General features: G+C 53.9%; 1 protein-coding gene across 1 annotated transcript; it reads left to right on the top strand.

The window, feature by feature from the left end:
- The first annotated feature begins 58 nt into the window (after window positions 1-58).
- OGFOD3 (2-oxoglutarate and iron dependent oxygenase domain containing 3) lies at window positions 59-23880 on the top strand. The gene is made up of 9 exons (XM_008013373.3): window positions 59-162; window positions 3411-3640; window positions 7190-7265; window positions 9298-9340; window positions 11666-11730; window positions 12660-12716; window positions 13941-14094; window positions 20441-20564; window positions 23545-23880. The coding sequence occupies exons 1-9, from the start codon at window positions 89-91 to the stop codon at window positions 23679-23681; spliced, it is 960 nt and encodes a 319-aa protein (XP_008011564.3). The 5' UTR covers window positions 59-88; the 3' UTR covers window positions 23682-23880.
- Window positions 23881-24484: the final 604 nt, after the last annotated feature.

Here is a 24484-nt window from a genome sequence, read left to right as displayed (position 1 = left end):
CGCCGCGCCCGCCTCGCGCTCCCTGTCACGGCGTTCGTCCCCGGGCCTGGCGCCCGCGTCCGGCTCGGCTCTGCGGCGGCCTGGCCCGATGGCGCCTCAGCGGAGGGCCGCAACCAAGGCGCCCGAGGGCAACGGAGCGGCCGAGCGCCGGAACCGGAGCAGGTAGCGGCGAGGAGGGGAAGGGCGCGCGCTGCGGCGGCTGACTGGGCCGTGGAGTGGGCGGGACGGGGCCTGACGGGGCGGGGCCTGGCCCGACGGGGGGTGGGGTGGGGCAGGCGGGGCGTGGTCTGCCGCGGAGGGGCGGGGCCTACCGCATCCCATGCTGGTAGCGGGGCAGGTGCGGGCGGAAGCCGCGGTGGCCGACAGTGGAGGCCCACCGACCCCAGAGGGGCATGAGAAAGAGAAGGGGGCTTTGCTTCCAGCCTGATGGGCTGCTGCTGCTGCTCCGGGAACCTGCCGTTTGGCTGTCGCTGTCGCGTGGAGTAACCCACCCAGCAGCCTGGAAAGTCCGCCTGAGCCGGGAGCGTGCCTCTGCCTTCACTTTTAAACCACGAAGACTGCTTTCCCCGTGGAATTCTAGAGGATCGGGTGCCATGGAGGAATGGCTTAGTTTTAGGATTTTAAAATGTTACAGGTGGTCATTGGTTTGCAGGTATTAGTGAAGGATCTTCTAGCGTGCAGAATACAGCTTCTCGCTTGCTTAATATTAATATTTTGCTATTTTCGAGAGTGCCCAATTCCCCTCTATTGACGAGTTGCACACTGAAGCCGTCAGTTAAGGAAAATCAGGAGGACACCTCAGGTTTGGATAGCTACAATGACTCTTAAACCTCATAGTTTGTTCTTGAGATTTTTGTCCCCTCTTCATCTGAGCTGCTTTTGGAGTCTACTAGATAGGATATTGTAGCAGGACGAGCCGCAGACAAAACTCCTCAGACGCCGGATTAAAGAAGGAAGAGGTTTTTTATTCGGCCGGGAGCGTCAGCAGACTTGGGTCTTAAGAGCCGAGCTCCCCAAAAAAGAAATACTTGGCCTTTTTAAAGGCTTACAACTTTAAGGGGTCCACGTGAAAGGGTCGTGATAAATCGAGCAAGCGTGGGAAACGTGACTGGGGGCTACATGCATCAGCTAACAGAACAGAAAGTTTTACAATGCTTTTTTCTTACAGTGTCTGGAATTTACAGATAACACAAGTAGTTTAGGCCAGGGGTTGATGTTATTATTATTACTTTGTTTAACTCCTAGGACCGAGTGTTGGTGCCAAGGTTGTCTGGCTATTTATCTTACTTTTGTTTCTTTCTCTCTTTCCTCCTGTCTTGTGAACTAGGCAAGGTGGGGGGAGGAGGGCAGCAGTAGTAGTAGTGGTCTCCTTCCTTAATATTAAATGCCTTATGCTAGTTCAAAGCTATAATTTTTTTTCTTTTTCTTTTTCTTTTTTTTTTTGAGACAGAGTCTGGCTCTGTTGCCCAGGCTGGAGTGCAGTGGCACAATCTCGGCTCACTGCAACCTCCACCTCCCAAATTCAAGAGATTCTCCTGCCTCAGCCTCCAAGTAGCTGGGATTTCAGGCGCCCACCACCACACCCTGCTAATTTTTGTATTTTTAGTAGAGATGGGGTTTCACCATGTTGGCCAGGCTGATCTCGAACTCCCAACATCAAGCAATCCACCTCAGCCTCCCAAAGTGCTGGGATTACAGGCGTGAGCCACCGCACCTGACCACAGCTATAATTTTTTTAAAAGCCAGTCAAATTTAGCAGTGGGAGGTTGTATACCAACGTTGGTGACACTAAGGTTATTAAGTTCTGGGAACCCACTACCATCAGACTAGCATGCAGCTATAATTTTATTAAGCATAAATGAATGACCTAGCAATGATTTATAAGTATTCTACCTTTTCCCAAAAACCAAATCTCTCCAAAAGAATATTTCAAGTATAAATATACACCTACCTATTTTCTTCAATAATAATATGAGAAGTTACTTAATACATTTAAAAAATTTCCAGTTCACTTGTACATTTTCTGAAATACTGAGTAACAGTTTTTGTCAGCACTGAATGGTTAATATAGAAATATAGACTTTTGAGGCTGGGCATGGTGGCTCTTGCCTGTAATTGCAGCACCTTGGGAGGCTGAGGCGGTCAGATTACTTGAGGTCAGGAGTTCGAGACCAGCCTGACCAACATGGTGAAACCCCGTCTCTACTACTAAAAATACAAAAAAATAGCTGTGCGTGGTGGTGCACACCTGTAATCCCAGCTACTTAGGAGGCTGAGGCAGGAGAATTGCTTGAGCCTGGAAGGCAGAGGTTGCAATGAGCCGAGATGGTGCCATTGCACTCCAGCCTGGGCAACAAGAGTGAAACTCTGTCTCAAAAAAATAAATAAATAAATAAAAGAAATATTGTCCTAATATACCTTAAATGAGCCTTTATTCAAGTTTTGGAAATACATGTGTCCAAAGCCCTTCTCTTCTCAGCGGTGGGACAGACCCAACACCTGCTCCTTGGAGCAGACGTGAAGCTTATTTTACAGGAGGGGAGTGAGTGCGGCCCTGATGGAATACCTGAGCTGTAGGGGGCTCACCTCTGTCCCACTCTGGAAACAGCCTTCCTCCAGCGGCCCCCGTCCTTAGGGTTCACCCCTGCATGGAGGCCCCCGTCACTACCAGCCTGTCCTAGAACAGCTGCACCACAGGGCACCCCATCCTGTCCCATTTTGCTAAGCAAACCCTTTTAAACATCCTTATTTTGTTGTGAAACATCTCACATTAAAGTGGCATTTATTTATTTATTTATTTAGATGGAGTTTTGCTCTCATTGCCCAGGCTGGAGTGCAATGGCACAATCTTGGGTCACTGCAACCTCCGCCTCCCGGGTTCAAATGATTCTCCTGCCTCAGCCTCCCGAGTAGCTGGGACTACAGGCATGTTCCACCACGCCTGGTTAATTTTTGTGTGTGTGTGTTTAGTAGAGACAGGGTTTCACCATGTGGGTCAGGCTGGTCTTGAACTCCTGACCTCAGGTGATCTGCCCGCCTCAGCCTCCCAAAGTGCTGGGATTACAGGCATGAGCCACTGCACCCGCCTCAAGTGGCCTTTATAAGGAGCATGTCTGGCCTTTTCTTTTTTTTTTTTTTCTTCTACTTAAAACCCATGGGTCTCTATTGCAGTGTTTCTCAAACTCCCTGGCTCAAGAGGCAGCTAGTGTGTATTGGAGACCCCCGAAGGGAAAGGGAGGGAAGAGTCCGTGTCTCCTGAGTGGACAGCGCTGGCCCCAGGCAGGAAGCCCTCGTTTCGGGGGTGAGGTGTGAGTGAAGGCCAGGTCATGGCGCATGCACTTTGATGATTCGGGAGCGTTTTCTCTGGCTCACTCCGCGTTTGGGTGACGTGACCTGTTTTCTGTTCTCAGCACCAAGAAGGACCGATCCCCGCGGGAGGTGCAGAGGCTGTGGCAGAGGCCGTGGCTAAGGACTGCGGGCCTGGGGGCCGGCCTTGTGCTCACCGCACTCCTGCTCTGGAGCAACTTAGGGGCCGAAGACGGGGTCACAGAGGTCCTGGCCCGCCGTGGCGAGGTCGTGGCGGGGAGATTCATCGAGGTGCCCTGCTCTGAGGACTACGACAGTCACCGCAGGTTTGAAGGTACAGTGCCACAGGCTCTGCGGTAGTTCAGGAAAGCAATGCGTTAAAATGAGACTCAATGTGGTTAAAGGACATTGGCTGAGACGAAGGGGTGGGAATTGGGTTGGATGTGGTATGCTTGGGGGTAGCAGACGACCTCTCCCCTCCTGCAGGCTGGCTAGTCCACACCTGGCTGGGAGTGCAGGTGTTTCGGGCCCTGCCCATCACTGCCCAGCCACAGTCAGCGTTTTAGTAAGCTGTACGGTCCAGTGGAGGAGATGGTTTGCCTTAGAAAGATAAGGATGAGAAAGTCAAAACCAGAAAGATTTTTTGACTGGAGAATGTGGTACAGTCAGAGAATGTTGGGGAAAATGTAACAAGGAACGACCGGCAGCCCTTCTGCTGTCCTGTGCCCCAGCTCCTCTCCCCCGCTCCCGTTCTGCCTGGGCCTGATATGGGGGTAGTGGTGGTTCCCGGGCAGCCCAGAGCCTGGAGCAGCGCTGCGGTTAGCAGGGCCAGGGTTCAGCACCCTGGAGAGCGCACGGCCCCGGAGCAGGGCTGACCGGGCCGGCCAGTGCAGACCCCGCTGCCTGTAGGCCTCTTGTCACTTCTGTTTTCTTGAGCATTCCATGCTATCTGGATGTTTTAAAAATCTTAGTTTTAAAAATCCAAGATGCGCGACTGGGTTTTTGAGGCAGAATTCAGGTTTTAAAAAATTCAATTCAATGCTTTGCACTTGAACCAAGAAAAGATTGCCAAGTTCTTCCACCAAGGGGCGCCGTTGTGACGCATGTGAACGTGGTCCCAGCTGCGCCGCAGGGAGGGACGGGACCGCCTCGGGGCCAGGAAAATGAAAGTGTCTCTGTTGTGGGTTGTTGTGGGTGCTCTCTCTCTCTTAGCAGTTCTCTCTCTAACATCCCAGCTTTGCAAAACTCTTTTTTGAATGCTAGCACCAAGCAGAATTTTTTCTTGCGATCATTAATAATTTATCATTAAAAATGATAAATTAAAAATGGTTGGAATGGCCTGGAGCAGTGGCTCATCCTCAATCCCAGCACTTTGGGAAGCCCAGGCAGGAGGATCGCTTGAGGCCAGGAGTTCAAGACCAGACTGGGAAACACAGTGAGACCCCATCTCTACAAAATAAAAAATGAGCCAGGTGCGGTGGTGCACGCCTGTACCCCCAGCTCAAGAGACAGAGGTGGGAGAATCACTTGAACCCAGGAGGTTGGGAGGTCCAGAGGTCGGGGCTGCAGTGCACCTAGAGTGCACCACTGCACTCCATCCTGGGTGACAGAGGGAGATCCTGACCCCTGCCAAAAAAGAAAAAAGTTGGAATGAGGGAGGGGGGATGGGAAGTCCATGTTTAATGGGTTTGGGATTTCACCTGGGGGAGGTGGAAAAGTTCTGGAGGTGGTGCTAGTGATGGCTGCCCGATGCAATTGTGCCTGATGCCACCACACTGCACATTTTTTAAAAAGTTTGGTTAAAATGGTAAATTCTATGTTGTATGTATTTTACAATAAAACAAATGGTTTGATGTATTTTCTCTTTCTTTCTTTCTTTCTTTCTTTCTTTCTTTCTTTTTTGGGGGGGGGGACAGAGTGTTACTCACTCTGTTGCCCAGGCTGGAGTGCAGTGGCGTGATCTTGGCTCACTGCAACCTCCGCCAAGCCTCTTGGGTTCAAGTGATTCTTCTGCCTCAGCCCCCTGAGTAGCTGGGGCTACAGGCACCTGCCACCATGTCTGGCTAATTTTTGTAACTTTAGTAGAGACGGGGTTTCACCCATGTTTCCCAGGCAGATCTCGAACTCCTGACCTCAGGTGATCCACCCGCCTTGGCCTCCCAAGGCGCTGGGGTTACAGGCATGAGCCACTGCCCCGGCCTCTAATTTTCATTATTATTGTTTTTTAACTCAGAGTTACTTGGAAATTTAAAAAATTTCTAAATGCATGAAATTTTTGGTCATTTTTTACAACTTTATGGGTATTTCTCCTGACCCACGCTCATGTGCACAAATTCTTGTCACCAGTTTCTGTCCCCTTCACCCACCAGTTATGGAAAGGGGCATCAGAATCTTCGCTGAGCGTGGACCCAGCCGCGTCTCTGCTTTCGCTGCCATATGTGTCGTGGGACAATGTTGTCTGCTGTTTGCTGTCCCTTCCCCTTCCTGTCGAGTCGCTCCTGTGCCACAGGGACCTCTCTTCCCTCTAGTGATTCTCGTTGCTAGTACAGAGGCTGTGCCACAGGCCTGTGTGGCTCTCATTGCATTTGCCGTTTGCTTTCCGCTTTCCTGTGTCCTCATGTTTAGTGGGGGAAACCTTATAAAAAAGCATAAAATGACTTTCTGTTTTTGAAATAAAACGCCTATGTCCATTAGATCATTTAACCACATGTAACTACAGCCCCCCTTCCCTGATATTCAGCCAAGTAGAGCTTTGTTTATCTCCTGGAACAAGGTCATCGCGGTGCCATGTGATGTCTGGGTCCAAGCCCCCGATGCTGGCGCTCAGCACTGAGTGCGAGGCTTTTATTCCCATGGTCCCGAGAGGGAGGCTTCACGTCCAGGCTCAGGGCTGGCTTTCTAGGCAGGACGTAGGGAGAGGGAGGAAAAGCAAATTGTGGAGTCCCGGTTGGCCCATGTCCTGGTGCTCGTGGGCTGCCGTCTCATAGTCAGGCATGGCCTGCGGCCTGCCCAGCGCACAAAGCCAGCTGCACTTCGTAGGAAACCACAGGGGCGGGTCGCTGGACCCTTCTCTGACAGTCTGCTGTACCTTGTGCATCTGGGCGATGCTGCCTCAACCACCCTGTCCCTGACCCAACGACCCTGCCCCTGCCCCGACCACCCTGCCCCAAACACCCTGCCCCTGCCTGACCACCCTGCACCATCCACCCTGCCCCAGACGACCCTGTCTCTGCCCCTGCCCCGACAACCCTGCTCCTGCCCCGACCATCTTGTCAACGACCCTGCCCCTGTCCCTGCCCCCGACCACCCTGACCCCCATTTGAGCTGCTGCTTCCTCCTCTCGCAGCCTCCGCAGGTCACCGAGGTACGGGGAGAGACGGGGATGTGGGGAACAGTTCGCTGTGCCCTGGGGAAGGACTGGGGCCAGACCCACAAGCTCCGCTCTGGTGGTCTCAGGAGGGTTTTCCGCTCTGGTGGTCTCAGGAGGGTTTTCCGCTCTGGTGATCTTAGGAGGGTTTTCTGCTCTGGTGGTCTCAGGAGGGTTTTCTGACGGTGCCTGTGGGTGTCTGGATCTGCAGTCAGTGATGGTTCAGGAATGCTGTCGACGCCGTGTCTAGGGCTTCTGTGGCTTTCCCAAGGTTTGGGGCAGCAACAGGTGCTTCTGGATTAAATCTCCAGTTGGAGCCACTGGAAGCCAAGGACGCCCAATGAGACATGAACTCCAGACACACTGCACAAAGCGCATGCACTCTGGAGAGCTGCGGTTGTGTGTCTGAAATTCACATTTGACCGGGCGTATTAGCCAGCTGTGGCCCCGATCCCCTGGAAGGGCATGCGCCGGTGGCCTTGGAAACTGCATCTCACCCTGGCTGTCCCATCGCAGGCTGCACCCCCAGGAAATGCGGCAGAGGTGTCACCGATGTCGTCATCACCAGGGAGGAAGCGGAGCAGATTCGCAGGTAACCGCCCGTCCCTGAGCACGGTGGGATTTAAACAAACACACGCGGAGTGGGGCCAGGGCGGGAAGCAGACCATTATTAGTAATAAAGCGGTTTTAAAGATTTTATTGCTGGGCTCGGTGGCTCATGCCTGTAATCCTAGCACTTTGGGAGACCGAGGCAGGCAGATTGCCTAAGTTCAGGAGTTCGGGACCAGCCTGGGCAACACGGTGAAATCCTGTCTCCACTAAAATACAAAAAATTAGCTGGGCGTGGTGGCAGGCACCTGTAGTCCCAGCTACCTGGGAGGCTGAGGCAGGAGAATTACTGGAACCTAGGACGCAGAGGTTTCAGTGAGCCGAGATTGCACCACTGCACTCCACCCTGGGCGACAGAGCAAGACTCCATCTCAAAAAAAAAAAAAAAAAGAAGATTATATTATAATTTTATAAGAATTTCCGGGCTGGGTGCAGTGGCTCATGCCTGTAATCCTAGCACTTGGGGAGGCCAAGGTGGGTGGATTGCCTGAGCTCAGGAGTTTGAGACCAGCTTGGGCTCATGGCGAAACCCCGTCTCTACTAAAATATAAAAAATTAGCTAGGCGTGATGGCACGCATCTGTAATCCCAGCTACTCAGGAGGCTGAGACAGGAGAATCACTTGAACCTGGGAGTCGGAGGTTGCAGTGAGCCAAGATCGTGCCATTGCACTCCAGCCTGGGTAACAGAGTGAGACTCTGTCTCAAAAAAAAAAAAGAATTATGTGCTTTCAAGGCCCAAGCTCAGATTTTTCAATTTCAGAAGAGGAGACCATGGCCCTCAGTGAAACAGTAGCTGAGAGAGTACCTGGAGGCCTGGGCTCCTCTGCAGAGGTCGTGGCCGCCTCTGGGGACTGCTGCTGAGTGCCCGTTGCTCCCCACAGAGCCTCCAGGACACTGCTCAATGACCACTCAGTGTCTGCCCTGAAACTGCCTCCAAGGAGCCCTTCAGCCCACCTGGCTGTGACTTGTGGCAGCACAGGACGCCACTCAGAGGCCGCTGGTGCTGGACTTTTCTTACTGAGATCTTAAAAGAAAGTTTTGATTTTCCAACCACTTGTTGAGATGCTAAGCGTGTGCAGCCCTGGGCCATGTGCCCTGCCCTGAGATTCTCCCCAGGGAGCCTGCCCCCAAGGATGCTGCCTAGCTCCACGTGGGGTTACTGCGTCTCACTGAGGCACCGGCGTGTCCCCGCTTGGTGTCCATAGGCGGCTCCCAGCACCTGTGGCAGCTGGGGGTGGTCCTCTCTGGTCCAGCACAGCTGGTGCGTACGTGTCTTTCTCCCACCGTGGGCAGGGCCCCTATCTCCTGAGCTGGTGAATCTCAAAGCTTCCCCCGCCGGCCTGAGGTCCCAGGAGAGATGGGGAGCAGCGGGCCCCCCCCAGATGTTCCCAAGGCTCCTTAGCTTGGCCCAGGTGGCTTTCAATGTTGAAGATGAGAGATTAAGCCCAGCCATTCATGTCTTCCCTCCCTCCCTCCCTCCATCCCTCCCTCCGTCTCTCTCTCTCTGTCTCTTTCTCTCTCTTTCTTTCTTGACTGAGTCTTGCTTTGTTGTCCAGGCTGGAGTGCGGTGGCATGATCTTGGCTCACTGCAACCTCTGCCTCCCGGGTTCAGGTGATTCTCCTGGCTCAGCCTCCAGAGTAGCTGGGATTATAGGCACCTGCCATCACAACTGGCTAATTTTTGTATTTTTAGTTGAGACGCGGTTTCACTATGTTGGCCAGGCTGGTCTTGAACTCCTGACCTCGTGATCTACCCGCCTTGGCCTCCCAAAGTGCTGAAGCCCACTCGTTTCTAAGCTGAGTCAAATATTGACAAGACAGCAATGGCAGTACTGTCACTTATGCACTGAACTTTGAAAGTTGAGTCCTTTGGTCTAAACATTTGTTTACATCATAAACATTAAACACGCAGGACCCACTAACATTGCATTAATTGTGCTGATTGACGTTTTGCCTAGATGATACATTATAGACAGTTCCAGTAACTAAATTCTGAATTATTTTCTCCCTACAGCATAGCTGAGAAGGGGCTCTCCCTGGGAGGATCTGACGGAGGGGTGAGTTGAATGTAGTTCCTGCCCCCTTTATTTCACCCTTTAACTTTGCTCTCACTTGGATGGGAAGGGGAAGGCACAGACGTGCAGGGTTCCCTGCATGCCCCCAAATGTGGGTGGGGCCCGCCGTGGTGTTTCTCAGCACCAGCTGCAGCAGCTGCGCCTGACTGAAACCTGTGCAGCGGACCCTCGTTGGGAAGAGTATGTCCTTAGATGTGCGTGGCCATCTCTTCATGGCATGTCACAGCCTGCCTGGCTCCAGTTCACGCTGGGGGAATAGAGGGGGTTGGAAGCAGAGAGCCAGCAAGGGAGAGGGGTGGGAGCCCAGCGAGGAGATGGCTGTGTGCGCTGGACGCGGGGAGCTGCCGGGAAACAGCAGAGCCTCCGTGGGACAGACACGCTGCAACGCATCCTGCAACCTCCAAACTGGATGCCTCCATGGACGCCCTGTGGGGCTGTCGTCCCCTGTGTGACGCTGCAGGGTGTCGGCTGATGGCCTCGGAGAATGTGTTCACCTGGAGCCTGTGGACATGATCTGATTTGTAAAAGGGACCTTTGCAGATGTAATTAACTGTAATTAACTTAAGGATCTCAAGATGAAATCATCCCGGATTTTGGGTCCTAAATCCAATGGCAAGTGCCCATAGGAGACAGAGGCGGCGGAGATTTGAGAGGGAGGAGGAAAAGGTCCTGTGAAGACGGAGGCAGAGATGGGAGTGGTGGGGCTATGGGAAGAGGTGGGCAGGACCTCCCCTGGAGCCCTGGGAGGGAGCAGGGCCCCGCCTACACCTCAATTTTGGACTTCTGGGCTCCAGAACTGTGAGAGAATAAACTTGTGTTGTTTTAAAGCCCTGTTTTGTGTTACTGCAGCCACAGGGATCACGGAGTCACCACCCGCCCAGTGCAGCTGGTGTTAGCGCAAATTCCCATGTGGTTTCTTCAGGGTTATTTTCTTGCTTGGTGTGTGGAATTGTCTGAAGATCTGTTTCTCTCTGTGTATTTGGTGATCGCTTTGAATTATAATCACTGAATAGACCTGAGTCTTTCTGCATCTTTGAAACTTCTTTTTTTTTTTTTTTTTTTTTGAGACGGAGTCTCGCTCTGTCGCCCAGGCTGGAGTGCAGTGGCCGGATCTCAGCTCACTGCAAGCTCCGCCTCCCGGGTTCATGCCATTCTCCTGCCTCAGCCTCCCGAGTAGCTGGGACTACAGGTGCCCGCCACCTCGCCCGGCTAGTTTTTTGTATTTTTTTTAGTAGAGACAGGGTTTCACCGTGTTAGCCAGGATGGTCTCGATCTCCTGACCTCATGATCCGCCCATCTCGGCCTCCCAAAGTGCTGGGATTACAGGCTTGAGCCACCGCGCCCGGCCATCTTTGAAACTTCTAAGAAATTAATTTATAGACTCTTCAAGAATTTCAAAATATTTCTATGATGGTCTCTTTGACTTTTTTCTGCAAACTCTTTTCTCTTGGGTTCTGAAAATTAAGTTTTTTTGTTTTTTGTTTTTTGTTTTGAGACAGAGTCTCACTCTTTCGCCCTGGCCGGAGTGCAGTGGGGCAATCTCCACTCACTGCAACCTCCAACTCCTGGGTTCAAGTGATTCTCCTGCCTCAACCTCCTGAGTAGCTGGGATTATAGGCATGTACCACGATACCCAGCTAATTTTTGCATTTTAAGTAGAGACGAGGTTTCACCATGTTAGGCTGGTCTCGAACTCCAGACCTCAGGTGACCCACCTGCCTTGATCCCCCAGAGCGCTGGGATTACAGGCGTGAGCCACCATACCCTGCCTGAGTTCCTTGCTTTATTTCAGTTTGGGTTGGTTCAGTTTGGGGGCTATCTGTTACAGATCTGCGAGTGGGTGGGTTTGTGTTTCACCACTTCCTCCACGTTCACATGGGAAGTTGTCCTGCACAGAGCTGGCTGGGCCACTGCGCTGGGTTCAGTTACCGTTCAGCAGGCCCACGCTAGGTTGGTGCTGCAGGACTAGTGGCCGTGACGATGAGGAAGGGGCAGCAGTGGGGCTCCTCTGGGGTCATAGGTGGGGTGACTGACGTGGGCTGGAAGCCTCTTCCTCCGAGGATGTGGGGAAGGACTGAGAGGTGGATGAAGCCTGGACTATTGAGGCTGCAATGAGCTGAGATTGTGCCACTGCACCCTAGCCTGGGCAACAGAGTAAGATCCTTTTTACAAAACAAACAAACAAACAAAAAAAAACCTGAGGTGTGTGCAGGACAGACCTTGGTAACTCGCATTTACCATCTGTGACTTTTAACAGCCGTTGCCATTGCTGCGGCCGCACACTTTACTCCACAACGTCTTTTCCAGGCATCCATTCTGGACTTGCACTCAGGGGCCCTGTCTGTCGGGAAGCACTTTGTGAACCTGTACAGGTGAGTGCTGCAGTGTGACCTCAGTGCTGGCTCTGAAAGCTGAGCGAGCGACTCCATGCCTCCTAGCCGTGGACACGTGGATATGTGGATACGTGGACATGTGGACACGGGGACACATGAGGCGTGTCCACGTGAGGGAGGATCTGGCTTGGTGCAGCCTCAGGGCCTCAGTGGCCAGGTCCCTTGTGGCTCGTTGGGACGCAGGAGCTGGGAGGTGTGGGCTCTCTACAGCCTGTGGGCAGGGGGCTTGTTCATGAAGCTTTAGGGAAATCTGGTGTTTTTTTGTGGGCTGAGGGACAGAAGGGATGGGAGCAAGAGGCAGCAGAGGTGGGAGGCTCCTAGGAGCAGCTCCAAGAATCCAATGGGGCCTCTGATGCTCCATGAGGACCTGGGAGAGCAAAGAGACCCTCCCCGCCTGGATCCGTGTCAGCCTCACGCATTAGCCCCGGGTCCCGCTCCTGGCTGGCTCCTTCTTTGTTTTTATTATTGTTGTTATAATTTTGAGATGGAGTCTCGCTCCGTCGCCTAGGCCAGAGTGCAGTGGCACAATCTCAACTCACTGCATCCTTGGCCTCCTGGGTTCAAGCGATTTTCCCATCTCAGCCTCCTGAGTAGCTGGGATTACAGGTGCGCACCACCACGCCCAGCTACTTTTTGTATTTTTAGTAGAGATAGGGTTGCGCCATGTTGGCCAGGATGGTCTCGAATTCCTGACCTCAGGTGATCTGCCTACCTTGGCCTCCCAAAGTGCTAGGATTACAGGCGGGAGCCATCGCACCTGGCCCCAGCTCCTTCTTTATAGCAGTTATCATTGTGGAAATGGAGTCGCTCTGAGTTGATTTTCAGGGACTTGAGGAATAGCTGAACTGAAAGGAGATGAACAACAGATTAATGAAGTGTGACCTTTGTGAATACTCCTTTTTTCACAGATACTTTGGGGATAAAATACAGAACATCTTCTCAGAGGAGGACTTCCAGTTATACCGGTAAGGAGGAGTGAGGTGGGTGGGGGTTTGCAGGCAGGGAGGCCTGGGGCTGAGGGGTGTGATGGACCTGGCCAGTCTGGGGAGGCCCCACAGAGAGGCCCAGAGGCCAGGGCCAGGCCCGCAGAGGCGAGATCTCATGGAGCAAAGGCCGGGGCAGGCCCAGCGTGGCCAGGATGCGCCCAGGTCAGTGAAATAGATCTGGAATCCTGCAGCTGCATCCTGGTCAGGACCTCTTATTTTCTGCTGTGTAAAATCAGACCAGTTTTTAAAATTCTGCCAGATGAGGCTGGGTGCGGTGGCTCGTGCCTGTAATCCCAGCACTTTGGGAGGTGAGGCAGGTGAATCACCTGAGGTCAGGAGTTCGAGACTAGCCTAGCCAACATGGTGAAACCCCATCTCTACTAAAAGTACAAAAATTGGTTTGGTGTGGTGGTGGGTGCCTGTACTCTCAGCTTCCCGGGAGGCTGAGGCAGGACAACTGCTTCAACCCCAGAGGTGGAGGTTGCAGTGGGCCAAGATTGCACCACTTCACTCCAGCCTGGGTAACAGAACAAGCCTCATTTCAAAAAAAAAAAAAAAAAAAAAAAAAGAGGGAAAAATTCTGCTGGAGGAGCCCAGGTTGAGATGAGGACAGAGGAGCCAAGTGTCACGCAACCATCCCAGGACACACAAGTGCCCCCTCGTGCCCCGCATGGGCCCATGCCCACCCAGATATCCATTTCAAAGCCACTTTGGCCTGGCACGTGGGGTCTTCTGAGCGAGAGTCCCCTTGTCCCCAGTACAGACACCCCATCCACATTTAGCAGGCTCCACGCCCACTCCCCAGGCCATGTCCACGCACTCCACACGCCCACGTCGGGAGACAGCAGCCTCTGCCTTGCTGAATAGAAGGCTGGGCTCCAGGCCCTGCAAATGCAGCCCGGGGGCTCTGGCATCTGGGGCCTGACTCCACACCAGCCTCCCCAGCGTGGGTCCCACGGGCGCCCTTCTCCTTCCCCACAGGCGCTGTGGTCTTGCGCCGGCCTCTGGCTGTTCTGCGCCTGGGCTGTGGGCTGCGTCCTTCTCAGGCAGAGCCGGTGTCTGTTCCCGGTGTGCTTGGGAGCCCCCGCCCCGTGGGTCCGGAGCGCGCCTGGGCTGGTTCCTCTTCCTGCCGCCCACGGGTTGGGACCCACGAGCGTCCCCTCCTGCCTGGGGCTGCGCTGACAGCTGTCGTGTCCTCTGCAGGGAGGTGCGGCAGAAGGTCCAGCTCACCATCGCCGAGGCTTTCGGCATCAGCGCGTCCTCGCTGCATCTGACCAAGCCCACCTTCTTCTCCCGCATAAACAGCACGGAGGCGCGGACGGCGCATGACGAGTACTGGCACGCGCACGTGGACAAGGTGAGCGTGCCCACGGACAGGGTGGTGTGCGTGGACAGAGTGAGCGCGCACGTGCACGAGGTGAGGCCCGTTCTCCTGCGTCCTGGGTCTACCACAGGTGTTAGGATTGATTGGTTGAGACAGAGTCTTGCTCTGTCTTCCAGGCTGGAGTGCAGTGGCGCAGTTTCGACTCACTGCAACCTCGGCCTCCTGGGTTCAGGGGATTCTCCTGCCTCAGCCTCGCGAGTAACTGGGATTACAAGCACACCCCGCCAGACCCGGCTAATTTTTGTATTTTTAGTAGAGACGGGGTTACACCATGTTAGCGAGGCTGGTCTTGAAATCCTGAGCCAGGCAATCCTCCCTCCTTGGCCCCAAAAAGTGCTGGGATTACAGGTGTGAGTCACCATGCCCGGTGGGTGTAAGCATTTAGATGTCTTCCTCTCTGAGGGTTCAGGGCACACCCTCAATCTCACTGATGGAGTTGGAGAAATAAAATTTCTCATTTGGTGGTGACAAGAAGTGGAGAACCCGGCCCACACGGCCTGTGGTTACCCCATTGTTATTTATTCACAGACTTATGCTCAACCTCTTCCAGCAGATGGCCTCCGCTCAGCCACTCATGCTCTCCATGGCCCAGGTCTCTGTGTTGTCTCTGGGAGCTTCCTTCTACCACTTTCTACCTTTATTTATTTCTTTTGAGTTAGGGCTGTCACCCAGGCTGGAGTGCAGGTTCACTCTGTCACCCGGGCTGGAGTGCAGGTGTGCAGTCGTGGCTCGCTGCAACTTTGACCTCCCAGGCTCAAGCCCTCCTGTTGCCTCAGCCTGGGACTAAGACTGTAGCTGGGACCGCAGGTGCGTGCCCTGATGCCTGGCTCGTTTTTCTAATTTTTTGTAGACACAGGGTCTCACTATGCTGTCCAGGCTGGCTTTGACCTCATGGGCTGAAGCAATCCTCCCGCCTCGGCCTCCCAAGGTGCTGGGATGATAGACGAGAGCCATTGCCCATCCCATTTCTCTTTTTTTTTTTTTTTTTGAGACGGAGTCTTGCTCTGTTACCCGGGCTGGAGTGCAGTGGCCAGATCTCAGCTCACTGCAAGCTCCGCCTCCCGGGTTCACGCCATTCTCCTGCCTCAGCCTCCCGAGTAGCTGGGACTACAGGCGCCCACCACCTCGCCCGGCTAGTTTTTGTATTTTTTTAGTAGAGACGGGGTTTCACCGTGTTAGCCAGGATGGTCTCGATCTCCTGACCTCATGATCCGCCCGTCTCGGCCTCCCAAAGTGCTGGGATTACAGGCTTGAGCCACCGTGCCCGGCCCCCATTTCTCTTTTCTTTTCTTTTTAAGATGGAGTTTTGCTCTTGTTGCCCAGGCTGGAATGCAATGGTGCAATTTTGGCTCGCTGCAACCTCTGCCTCCTGGGTTCAAGTGATTCTCCTGTCTTAGCCTCCCAAGTAGCTGGGATTATTACAGGTGTGCACCAGCACGCTCGGCTAATTTTTGTATTTTTAGTAGAGGCGGGGTTTCATTATGTTGGTCAGGCTGGTCTTAAACTGCTGACCTCAGGTGATCTTCCCGCCTTGGCCTCCCAAAGTGCTGGGATTACAAGTGTGAGCCACCGTGCCCAGACTTTTCTTTTCTTTCTTTCTTTCTTTTTTTTTTTTTTTTTTGAGACAGTCTCGTACTGTCATCCAGGCTGGAGTGCAGTGGCTCAATCTTGGCTCACTACAACCTCTGCCTCCTGGGTTCAAGCAGTTCTCCTGCCTCGGCCTCCCAAGTAGCTGGGACTACAGGGCGTGTACCACCACGCCCAGCTAATTTTTGTATTTTTATTAGAGACGGGGTTTCACCATGTTGGCCAGGCTGGCCTCAAACTCCTGACCTCAAGCAATCCACCTGCCTCAGCCTCTCAAAGTGCTGGGATTACAGGTGTGAGCCACCGCACCTGGCCCTTAATAAAAGATTTTAGAAGATAAAAGTAAAGCACAGCTAATAAAAAGAATGGTATTATAGCCATTCTTTAAGGTTGATTTTTATGGTGTAGAAGCTGGGAGTTCCCTTTATACAGTAAGCCTGGATGGAAGTGGTTGAGTGGCACCATGTCAGCCCCGGAGCTGAAGCTCAAATGCAAGGTTAAAGCCAGAAAGCACGTGGCTGGGAAGATCAAACTCTCGCTCCCCCGCCGCACCCGCTGTGACAGTAAGATAGATGACCAGCTTTCTGTGCCATGTGACATTTGTTACTAAATTATTCTTCAGGTGCAGCCTTTTTCTTCTTTTTTCTTTTTTCTTTTTTTTTCTTTTTTCTTGAGACAGAGTCTCCCTCTGCCACCCAGGTTGAAGTGCCGTGGCATGATATCGGCTCACTGCAACCTCTGCCTCCCGGGTTCAAGCCATTCTCCTGCCTCAGCCTCCCAAGTAACTGGGATTACAGGCTCACCACCATACCTGGCTAATTTTTGAATTTTTAATAGAGATGGTTTTTTACCATGTTGGCCAGGCTGGTCTCGAACTCCTGACCTCAGATGATCCGCCTACCTCGGCCTCCCAAAATGCACTCTGTGCAGTTTCAGTTGTAATCAGGAGAGAGAGATCGCAGTTATAATCTGCAGTCAGCATCTGCCATCTTGGCACTCTGCTACTTGGCATTAAAATGGTAAACCCAGGGCTGGGCATGGTGGCTCACGCCTGTAATCCCAACACTTTGGGAGGCCGAAGCGGGCAGATCACGAGTTCAGGAGATCGAGACCATCCTGGCTAACATGGTGAAACCCCGTCTCCACTAAGTAAAATACAAAAAATTAGTCAGACGTGTTGGTGGGTGCCTGTAGTCCCAGCTACCCAGGAGGCTGAGGCAGAATTGCTTGAACCCAGGAGGCGGAGGTTGCAGTGAGCTGAGAGCGCGCCACGGCACTCCTGTCTGGGTGGCAGAGGGAGACTCTGTCTCAAAAAAAAAAGGTAAACCCAAGGGAAGAAGAACAGTGAAGGAACCCAAAGGCCTGGGATTGCCTTCAATCCTCCTCTCTCCCTCTCGGGCTGCAGTGTTGGGAGCAGCCGGCACCACTGCTTTGCTGTGATCACTTTAACCACTTCCTTTTTCATGACTGCACGGCACTCACTGGCCTTCCGCCAGCACAGACAGCGGATTCGCCCTGGTCCTGTCGCTCCCGGCTCCTTCCATGGCTCGCGACCGAATTCTGTCTCAGGAAACCAAAGTAGCATCTGAAGATTAGTGTTTTTCTAATTAGCAGAGATTTTACTTCAGTGAAACAGAACTGTTTAGAAACCAGGGTGATTTTTGTTGCTCTGTGGAGAGCTGTTTTGCTATGACTTCTGGCCAGTGTACTTTATTTTAAATTTAGTTTTGAATAAATCATGTGTCAAAATTTGAATATTTGAATAAAGGATGCATCCTACAAGATTTAAAAGTAAAATATATATAAAGGGGAACCAGTAACCCCCTCACCTACAGGTAACCACAGTCCTGAGATCTTAGAGCTCCTTTTTGAATTTCTGTATGTGTATAAAAACGAATGCATAAGAATACCACATTCCATCAATTGTAAAGAATCACATTTCAAACAGTTTTGGCAATTGTGTTTTTTTTTTTTTTTTTTTTTTTTTTTTTGAGACGGAGTCTTGCTCTGTCGCCCAGGCTGGAGTGCAGTGGCTGGATCTTGGCTTACTGCAAGCTCCGCCTCCCGGGTTTACGCCATTCTCCTGCCTCAGCCTCCCGGGTAGCTGGGACTACAGGCGCCCGCCACCCCACCCGGCTAGTTTTTAGTATTTTTTAGTAGAGACGGGGTTTCTTTTTTTTTTTTTTTCTTTTTTTTTCTTTTTTTTTTTTGAGACGGAGTCTCGCTCTGTCACCCAGGCTGGAGTGCAGTGGCCGGATCTCAGCTCACTGCAAGCTCCGCCTCCCGGGTTCACGCCATTCTCCTGCCTCAGCCTCCCGAGTAGCTGGGACTACAGGCGCCCGCCACCTCGCCCGGCTAGTTTTTTGTATTTTTTAGTAGAGACGGGGTTTCACCATGTTAACCAGGATGGTCTCGATCTCCTGACCTCGTGATCCGCCCGTCTCGGCCTCCCAAAGTGCTGGGATTACAGGCTTGAGCCACTGCGCCCGGCCTAGAGACGGGGTTTCACCGTGTTAGCCAGGATGGTCTCAATCTCCTGACCTCATGATCTGCCTGTCTCGGCTTCCCAAAGTGCTGGGATTACAGGCTTGAGCCACCGCGCCCGGCCGCAATTGTTCTTTCTTCCGATTGCATACCATAAGGCAGCTGTGTCTGTCAGAGCATGGATCCTGGTGTGGTTTCCTTCTTATAGATGGCAGGTGCAGTCTGCCCGTGGCTTTGCTCACTTGATATCTGTCTTACTCTGGTCTCCCTAGAATCAGAGCCTGGCACGGACTTGTGTTTGGGAGGCTTTTAAGGGGGGACTCCAGGGGGCAGCCATGAGGCCTGGAGGGGGCAAAGCCCACGGGAGCTGAGCCCAAGGGGCCTCCTGGCAGCTGGGTGGGGCGGGGAGAGGGAGCTTGACCCACCTCCCCAGGGCACCACCTGAGACTGGGCTTCCCTGCAGCGGATTATGTGAGGTGGATACTGGCAGGTCGGACTGGGGACCGGGCCTCAGTGCCATCCTGCTCTCCTTCCCAGGAGGACTCAGAGGAGGCCACCTTGCCCAGGGGGAGGGTCCAGAGTCTGCCTTCCAGCCTGGGCTGTCTCCACTGCACACGAGGCTCTGTTGTGTGTGGTGTGCCCAGCTCAGTGCCCGCACAGTGGGAGCCCAGTTCTGCGCTGGTGCAGCCCCATCCCCCTTGCCTCCCCAGAGTGTCTCTTACCCTCCACGCTCTGGATGTGCTCACGACGGCTGAGCTGGGTGAGACGCACCCTCCCCTTTGCAGCCGGTCTCCCAGCGGCTGCACCTTTCACCCTCAGGGTGTGGTCCTCAGCGCCCTTCATCCCCAGGGGGTGGCCCCAGCTGGGTTCTGGAACCAAAGCTGAGTGCTGCGACCCCTGAGTGAAGTGAGCCAGTCACGGAGGGACAGATCCTGCCTGAGTTGCCAGGTTCACAGAGACAGAAAGCAGAATGGAGAGGGCAGGGCTGGGGGGCGTGGGGAGTCAGTGCTTCCTGGGGACGGAGCTTCGGCCTGGGAGGATGAGACGTTCTGGAGAGGATGGTGCGGTGGCTGCGTAGCGCTGAGAATGTGCTTAACGTCACTGAACTGTGCTTCAAAACAGTGAAGAAACAGTTAAGCTGGTAAATCTTAGGTTCTGCATTTTATTACAAGTTTTAAAAAGTTTGGGATTGCTCCACTTCTGAAGAAAGGAGAAAAGCCTGTCCACCCCTGCCCCCGGTTCCCGCATGTGGACAGCGAGGCCGGCACCGGGGGACCAGCCCAGCGTGTGCACCCTGCTGGCTGGCCTGCTGCCCGCAGCCTTTGCTGGAACACGGCTGCTCCAACATTTGAGCTTACGGGAAGTCCTGGGCAAGAATGCATGGGGCTGGAGACTACACAGAGGGGTTTTAAAGTTGCAAAGGAATGAATGGCCTCATTAATGGGGCCGACACGTGTTGTGAATTTACCTTCTGGAAAATAAGAAGCACAGATGTTGGTGACTCACGCCTGTAATCCCAGCACCCGGGAGGCTGGGGCGGGAGGACCACCCGCGGCCCAGAGTTTGAGACCAGCCTGGGCATTATAGTGAGACCCCCAGCCTCTACAAAAAATACAAAAATTGGCCAGGCATAGTGGCTCATGCCTCTAATCCCAGCACCCGGGAGGCCAAGGTAGGTGGGTTGAAAAACTTAGCTGGGTGTGGTGGCGTGCACCTGTGGTCCCGGCTACCCAGGACGCTGGGGCAGGAGGATTGTTTAAAGCCAGGAGTTCAGGGTTATGGTAAGCAATGACAGTGCTGTGACTGCACTATAGCCTGAGTCATGCTGTCTGTAAAAGAAGTGAGACCCTATTTGAAAAAAAAAAAAGAGGCCTTGTGCAGTGGCTCATGCCTGTAATCCCAGCACTTTGGGAGGCCAAGGCAGGTGGATCACCTGAGATCAAGAGTTCGAGACCAGCCTGACCAACAAGGTGAAACCCTGTCTCTACTAAAAATACAAAATTAGCTGGGGGTGGTGGCGGGCACCTGTAGTCCCAGCTACTCGGGAAGCTGAGGCAGGAGAATTGCTTGAACCCGGGAGGTGGAGGTTGCAGTGAGCCAAGATCACGCCACTGCACTCCAACCTGGGCAATGGAACGAGACTGTGTCTCAAAAAATAAATAAATAAAAAATAAGAGAGAGAAGCAGCACCTGCCCTGGCCGCATGCTGAGAGCCCGTTCTGCCCCCTCCTCCCGGCTCTGCCTTCAGGTGACCTACGGCTCCTTCGACTACACCTCGCTGCTGTACCTCTCCGACTACCTGGAGGACTTCGGTGGAGGGCGGTTCGTGTTCATGGAGGAGGGCGCCAACAAGACGGTGGAGCCGAGAGCCGGTAGGAGGCACGGGCGGGGCCTGGGCATGGGGCCCCTGGCTCAGGCAAGCACCACAGGTGTGAGGGGCGTGTCCCTGGGAGCGAGGCTGCGTTCACAGAGCACCTGCTGTGTGTCAGGCTGGTGCTGAGTGATTCCCAGGTCCAGCGCCAGTCCCAGCACCCAGGAGGCCGGTGTCTACAGGGCCACGTGTCTGAAGTCACCGTCAGTCAGGGGCAGAGCTCCCCTCCATGCCCTGGTGCCCATCACCTTGACAGGTGCCGTCCCCTCCCTCCCTGGTGTGTGTCACCTTGATGGGTGCTGTCCCCCTCCCTCTCTGGTGCCCATCACTTTGGCAGGCGCCGTCCCCTCCCTCCCTGGTGTGTGTCACCTTGATGGGTGCTGTCCCTCTCTCTCTCTGGTGCCCATCACTTTGACGGGTGCCATCCCCCTCCTTCCCGGTGTGTCCCCTTGACGGGCGCCGCCCCCTCCCTCCCTGGTTTGTGTCCTCTTAGTGGTCAGGGTCCCCCTCCCTCCCTTCTGGAGTGTGTTCACCTCTGTACCCTTCTCAAAAGGATTCGGGATCTAAGATTAGACGAGGCCCCAGCCCAGTGTCGGTGACCAAGTGCCCTCCTCGCTGGTGGCTGGGAACCTCACCGGGTGTCTCTGCGGTGCTGGCTTCAGAGCCCATCACGCTGGACCTTGCAGTCCCAGAGCCCCAGAGCCCCAGCCATGCCCAGCCCAGTGCGGACACAGCAGTGCCAGGGAGCATTTGCCGAGCGGACAGTCGTCTGCTCCTTGAACTTGTGGGTGACACAAGCCCAGGTCCTGGGGTGGGAGGGTGTGGGGAGGGGGAACCCCTGTTAGGGGCCTCCTCAGGTGGAGCCCACAGCCCTGACCTCAGATGCAGCTGAAACTCGCACAGGCCTGGGAGCCCTCTGGACTGTGCCAGCGCCACCCACCCACCGCTGCCTCACCCATCCCCAGGGCACTGCCCTCACCTATGGCGTGGCCTCTCGGCACGGGTGTTCCTCCTGCCTGGCTGCTCAGTCAGACCAGGGACCATGTGACAGTCAGGACTTCTTTCTTTTATCTCTTTTAAGATCTCCAGCTTGTTTATTTTGACATTCCTGTTATTTGTACTTGCCTTTCTCAGGTTAGCTCAGGACTTTAGTTTGCAGCCTCAGTTTGAGGGACTCTCTCTTTCCATGACTACCTGTGGCAGGTGGCCTGAGCTGCCCGGCCACTTCCTGCCATCCTGCCTCCCTCAGCTGCTCCCTGGCCACAGGCTGGACAGTTCCTGCTGCAGCCAGCGGCCGGCCAAGCCCATTCCCTGCAGCCGGCTTCGGGCCGTGTGTGCCACAGCCCTGGGCGTAGTCTCCCCTGGCGTGGACTGGGGGCGTTTGGCCTGACTGCATCCTGGCCTCGCTCTGCCTTCATGTCAGTTGTTCTGAGTCATCTCTGCATTAGGGGAAAGGTTTGGACGTCCAGCCTCTGTAAGCAGGAGCCCAGCCTGTCTGCCCTCACCCCAGAAGTCCTAGTCACAGCAGTTTTGTTGGAAAATGAAAAACTCACAGAGCACAAGACAGACATTTTCTCGGGAAGTCAAGCAGCTGAAACCTCCTAGGACTCGAAATTACACAACTTTTTAGCATATTTTGATCTTAGTCATTTTAAGCATGATAAATACTTGAGTCGAACATTTTGTATCACCATCTTCCAGATAATTAAAACAACGTGTCTCCTGCATGTGCCTCTAATTGTGTGTATCTATGTGTTTACCTGTCATTTGATATCCTACATCTGTCTAATTGTGTGTATCTATGTGTTTACCTGTGATTTGATATCGTACATCTGTCTAATTGTGTATATCTATGTGTTTACCTGTGATTTGATGTTGTACACATATAGTCCTATGTATATGGAGGGATATTTAGGTAATAGTTATATAATTGTCAGCCGGGCGTGGTGGCTCACGCCTGTAATCCCAGCACTTTGGGAGGCCGAGGCAAGTGGATCACGAGGTCGGGAGATCAAGACCATCCTGGCTAACACGGTGAAACCCAGTCTCTACTAAAAATACAAAAAATTAGCCGGGCGTGGTGGTAGGTGCCTGTAGTCCCAGCTACTCGGGAGGCTGAGGCAGGAGAATGGTGTGAACCCGGGAGGCGGAGCTTGCAGTGAGCTGAGATTGTGCCACTGCACTCCAGCCTGGGCGACAGAGCGAGACTCCGTCTCAAAAAAAAAAAAATTATGTAATTATCTCTTCTGTAGCCTCGAGTGAGGTCACACAGATCAGTGTGTCCGCGGTTCTTTTTTTTTTTTTTTTGAAACGCTTACCGCAAAATCTCTACAGTGGGGTAGGCAGTGCCACTCCAATATTAAGGCAGATGAACTGGCATCTCTTGAGACAGGCACCTGCCTCCAGCACCTCTCGGGGCCCTGGGCCCTGGTCGCTGCTGTGGAAGCTGCCGGTTCAGGCGTCATCTCTATCACCCCTTGAAGGGAGCCAGAGAGGTGTTTGCAAGTTGGATGTTTTATCTTGACTTGTCTTTCCTGATTCTTTGTTAGAACACCCCAGGGCTTGGTTTGTGTTCTCAACCTGTGAGTAGAAATAAGATCCTGAAGTGTCAGACCTGGAAGGCCCATGAGAGCTGAGGAGACCAAATGGCCTCGGGTGCCCGGAGCTTGGGAGATCAAATGGCCTGGGTTGCCTGGAGCCAGTGGTGGCCTCATCTTCTGCTCCTTCCTCTGTCCTGCCCACCACAGAGAGTCCCTGCTGTCCCCGTGGGGGCCCCTCCTCCGCCACAGGTGCCCTGAGCATTGCTGGGTTTGTTTCTCCAGCTCTTCCTGCTTCCTGCAGAAGCAGTTCCCAGAGGGGCGATTTCTCCAGCCTGCCCGGTGGGTTGTGTTGATTGGTTGCTCTTTAGGGTTGACCGCAGACCCTCTGAAGGCCGTGGTGTGGGTGTGGCCCTGTGGTCACCTCTCTCTCTTCTTTCCCAGGCCGCGTCTCCTTCTTCACCTCGGGGTCCGAGAACCTGCACCGGGTGGAGAAGGTCCACTGGGGCACCCGCTATGCCATCACCATCGCCTTCAGCTGCAACCCCGACCACGGCATCGAGGACCCAGCATTCCCGTAGCCGGCAGCCAGACCAAGATAACTTCAGGAGGGCCCGTGTGGAGGCAGCCACGCCGCGGGCGGCACTCCTGGGCCACGCCAGTCGTGCGCCCACCCCCACGTCCACCCGTTCCCATTGCACAGAGTGCCTTAGGAATTCTCTGATTTTGATTTGCTGATGTGTTAATCTTTTCATCCGTGAGTAAATGGAGGGAACCAGCTTTTCGCTTCTCCAGCATCGCGTGTGCTTGGGCTGTAGGCCTGGGAGCCTGAGCTGGAGGCCAGCCCCTCCCTCAGAGAGGGAGCCAGCAGGACGGGGACGGGGCACGAGTCCCCATCTGTGAACGGACAGGACTCATCCACCTGAGTGGCCTCGTCCAAGTTGAACAACCCCCGGCCTATCAAAGACTGGCTAAAGCATCAGCCGTAAATGGGGACAAATGTGAGGCCAGCAGCTTCCGTTCGAGGTCTCAGCATCAGTGAACCTCGGCAGCTTTGGAGAAGGGTTGTGAGTGGCGGCTCTGGAGGCAGCAATGGTGTGCTTTGGGGTGGGTGGGGATTCTGCTGGATTCAGGTGGAGGTGAATATCAGCCGTTCCCACAGCCCTGCGTGTACCCCCAGTGCTCCTGGCCCATAAATCACCATGGGCACCACGGCCCCACCACACCAGGCTTGGCCCTGTCAGCAGCCAGCATCCCGAGGGCCTGGGTCCGAGTGTCCTCACCAAGGAGGCTCTTGGCTTCTCTGTGCCAGCTCCCGTGGGCCTTCTCCTGGGCCGAGGCTAGGTCTCCTCCTCCCCCTTTGCCCTGGCATTAAACTGATGGC

This window comes from Chlorocebus sabaeus, chromosome 16, assembly GCF_047675955.1.
Source record: "Chlorocebus sabaeus isolate Y175 chromosome 16, mChlSab1.0.hap1, whole genome shotgun sequence".
Lineage (NCBI taxonomy): Eukaryota > Metazoa > Chordata > Mammalia > Primates > Cercopithecidae > Chlorocebus > Chlorocebus sabaeus.
This window is presented reverse-complemented; position numbering and strand designations above follow the sequence as displayed.

What these genes read in the sequence shown, in the direction of transcription:
- OGFOD3 (XM_008013373.3), top strand. Translation starts at nt 89, where the DNA reads ATGGCGCCTCAGCGGAGGGCCGCAACCAAGGCGCCCGAGGGCAACGGA. An exon ending in CAGTCACCGCAGGTTTGAAG is followed by an intron (nt 3,641 to 7,189) that starts GTACAGTGCCAC and finishes GTCCCATCGCAG; the next exon opens with GCTGCACCCCCAGGAAATGC. An exon ending in TGGGAGGATCTGACGGAGGG is followed by an intron (nt 9,341 to 11,665) that starts GTGAGTTGAATG and finishes CGTCTTTTCCAG; the next exon opens with GCATCCATTCTGGACTTGCA.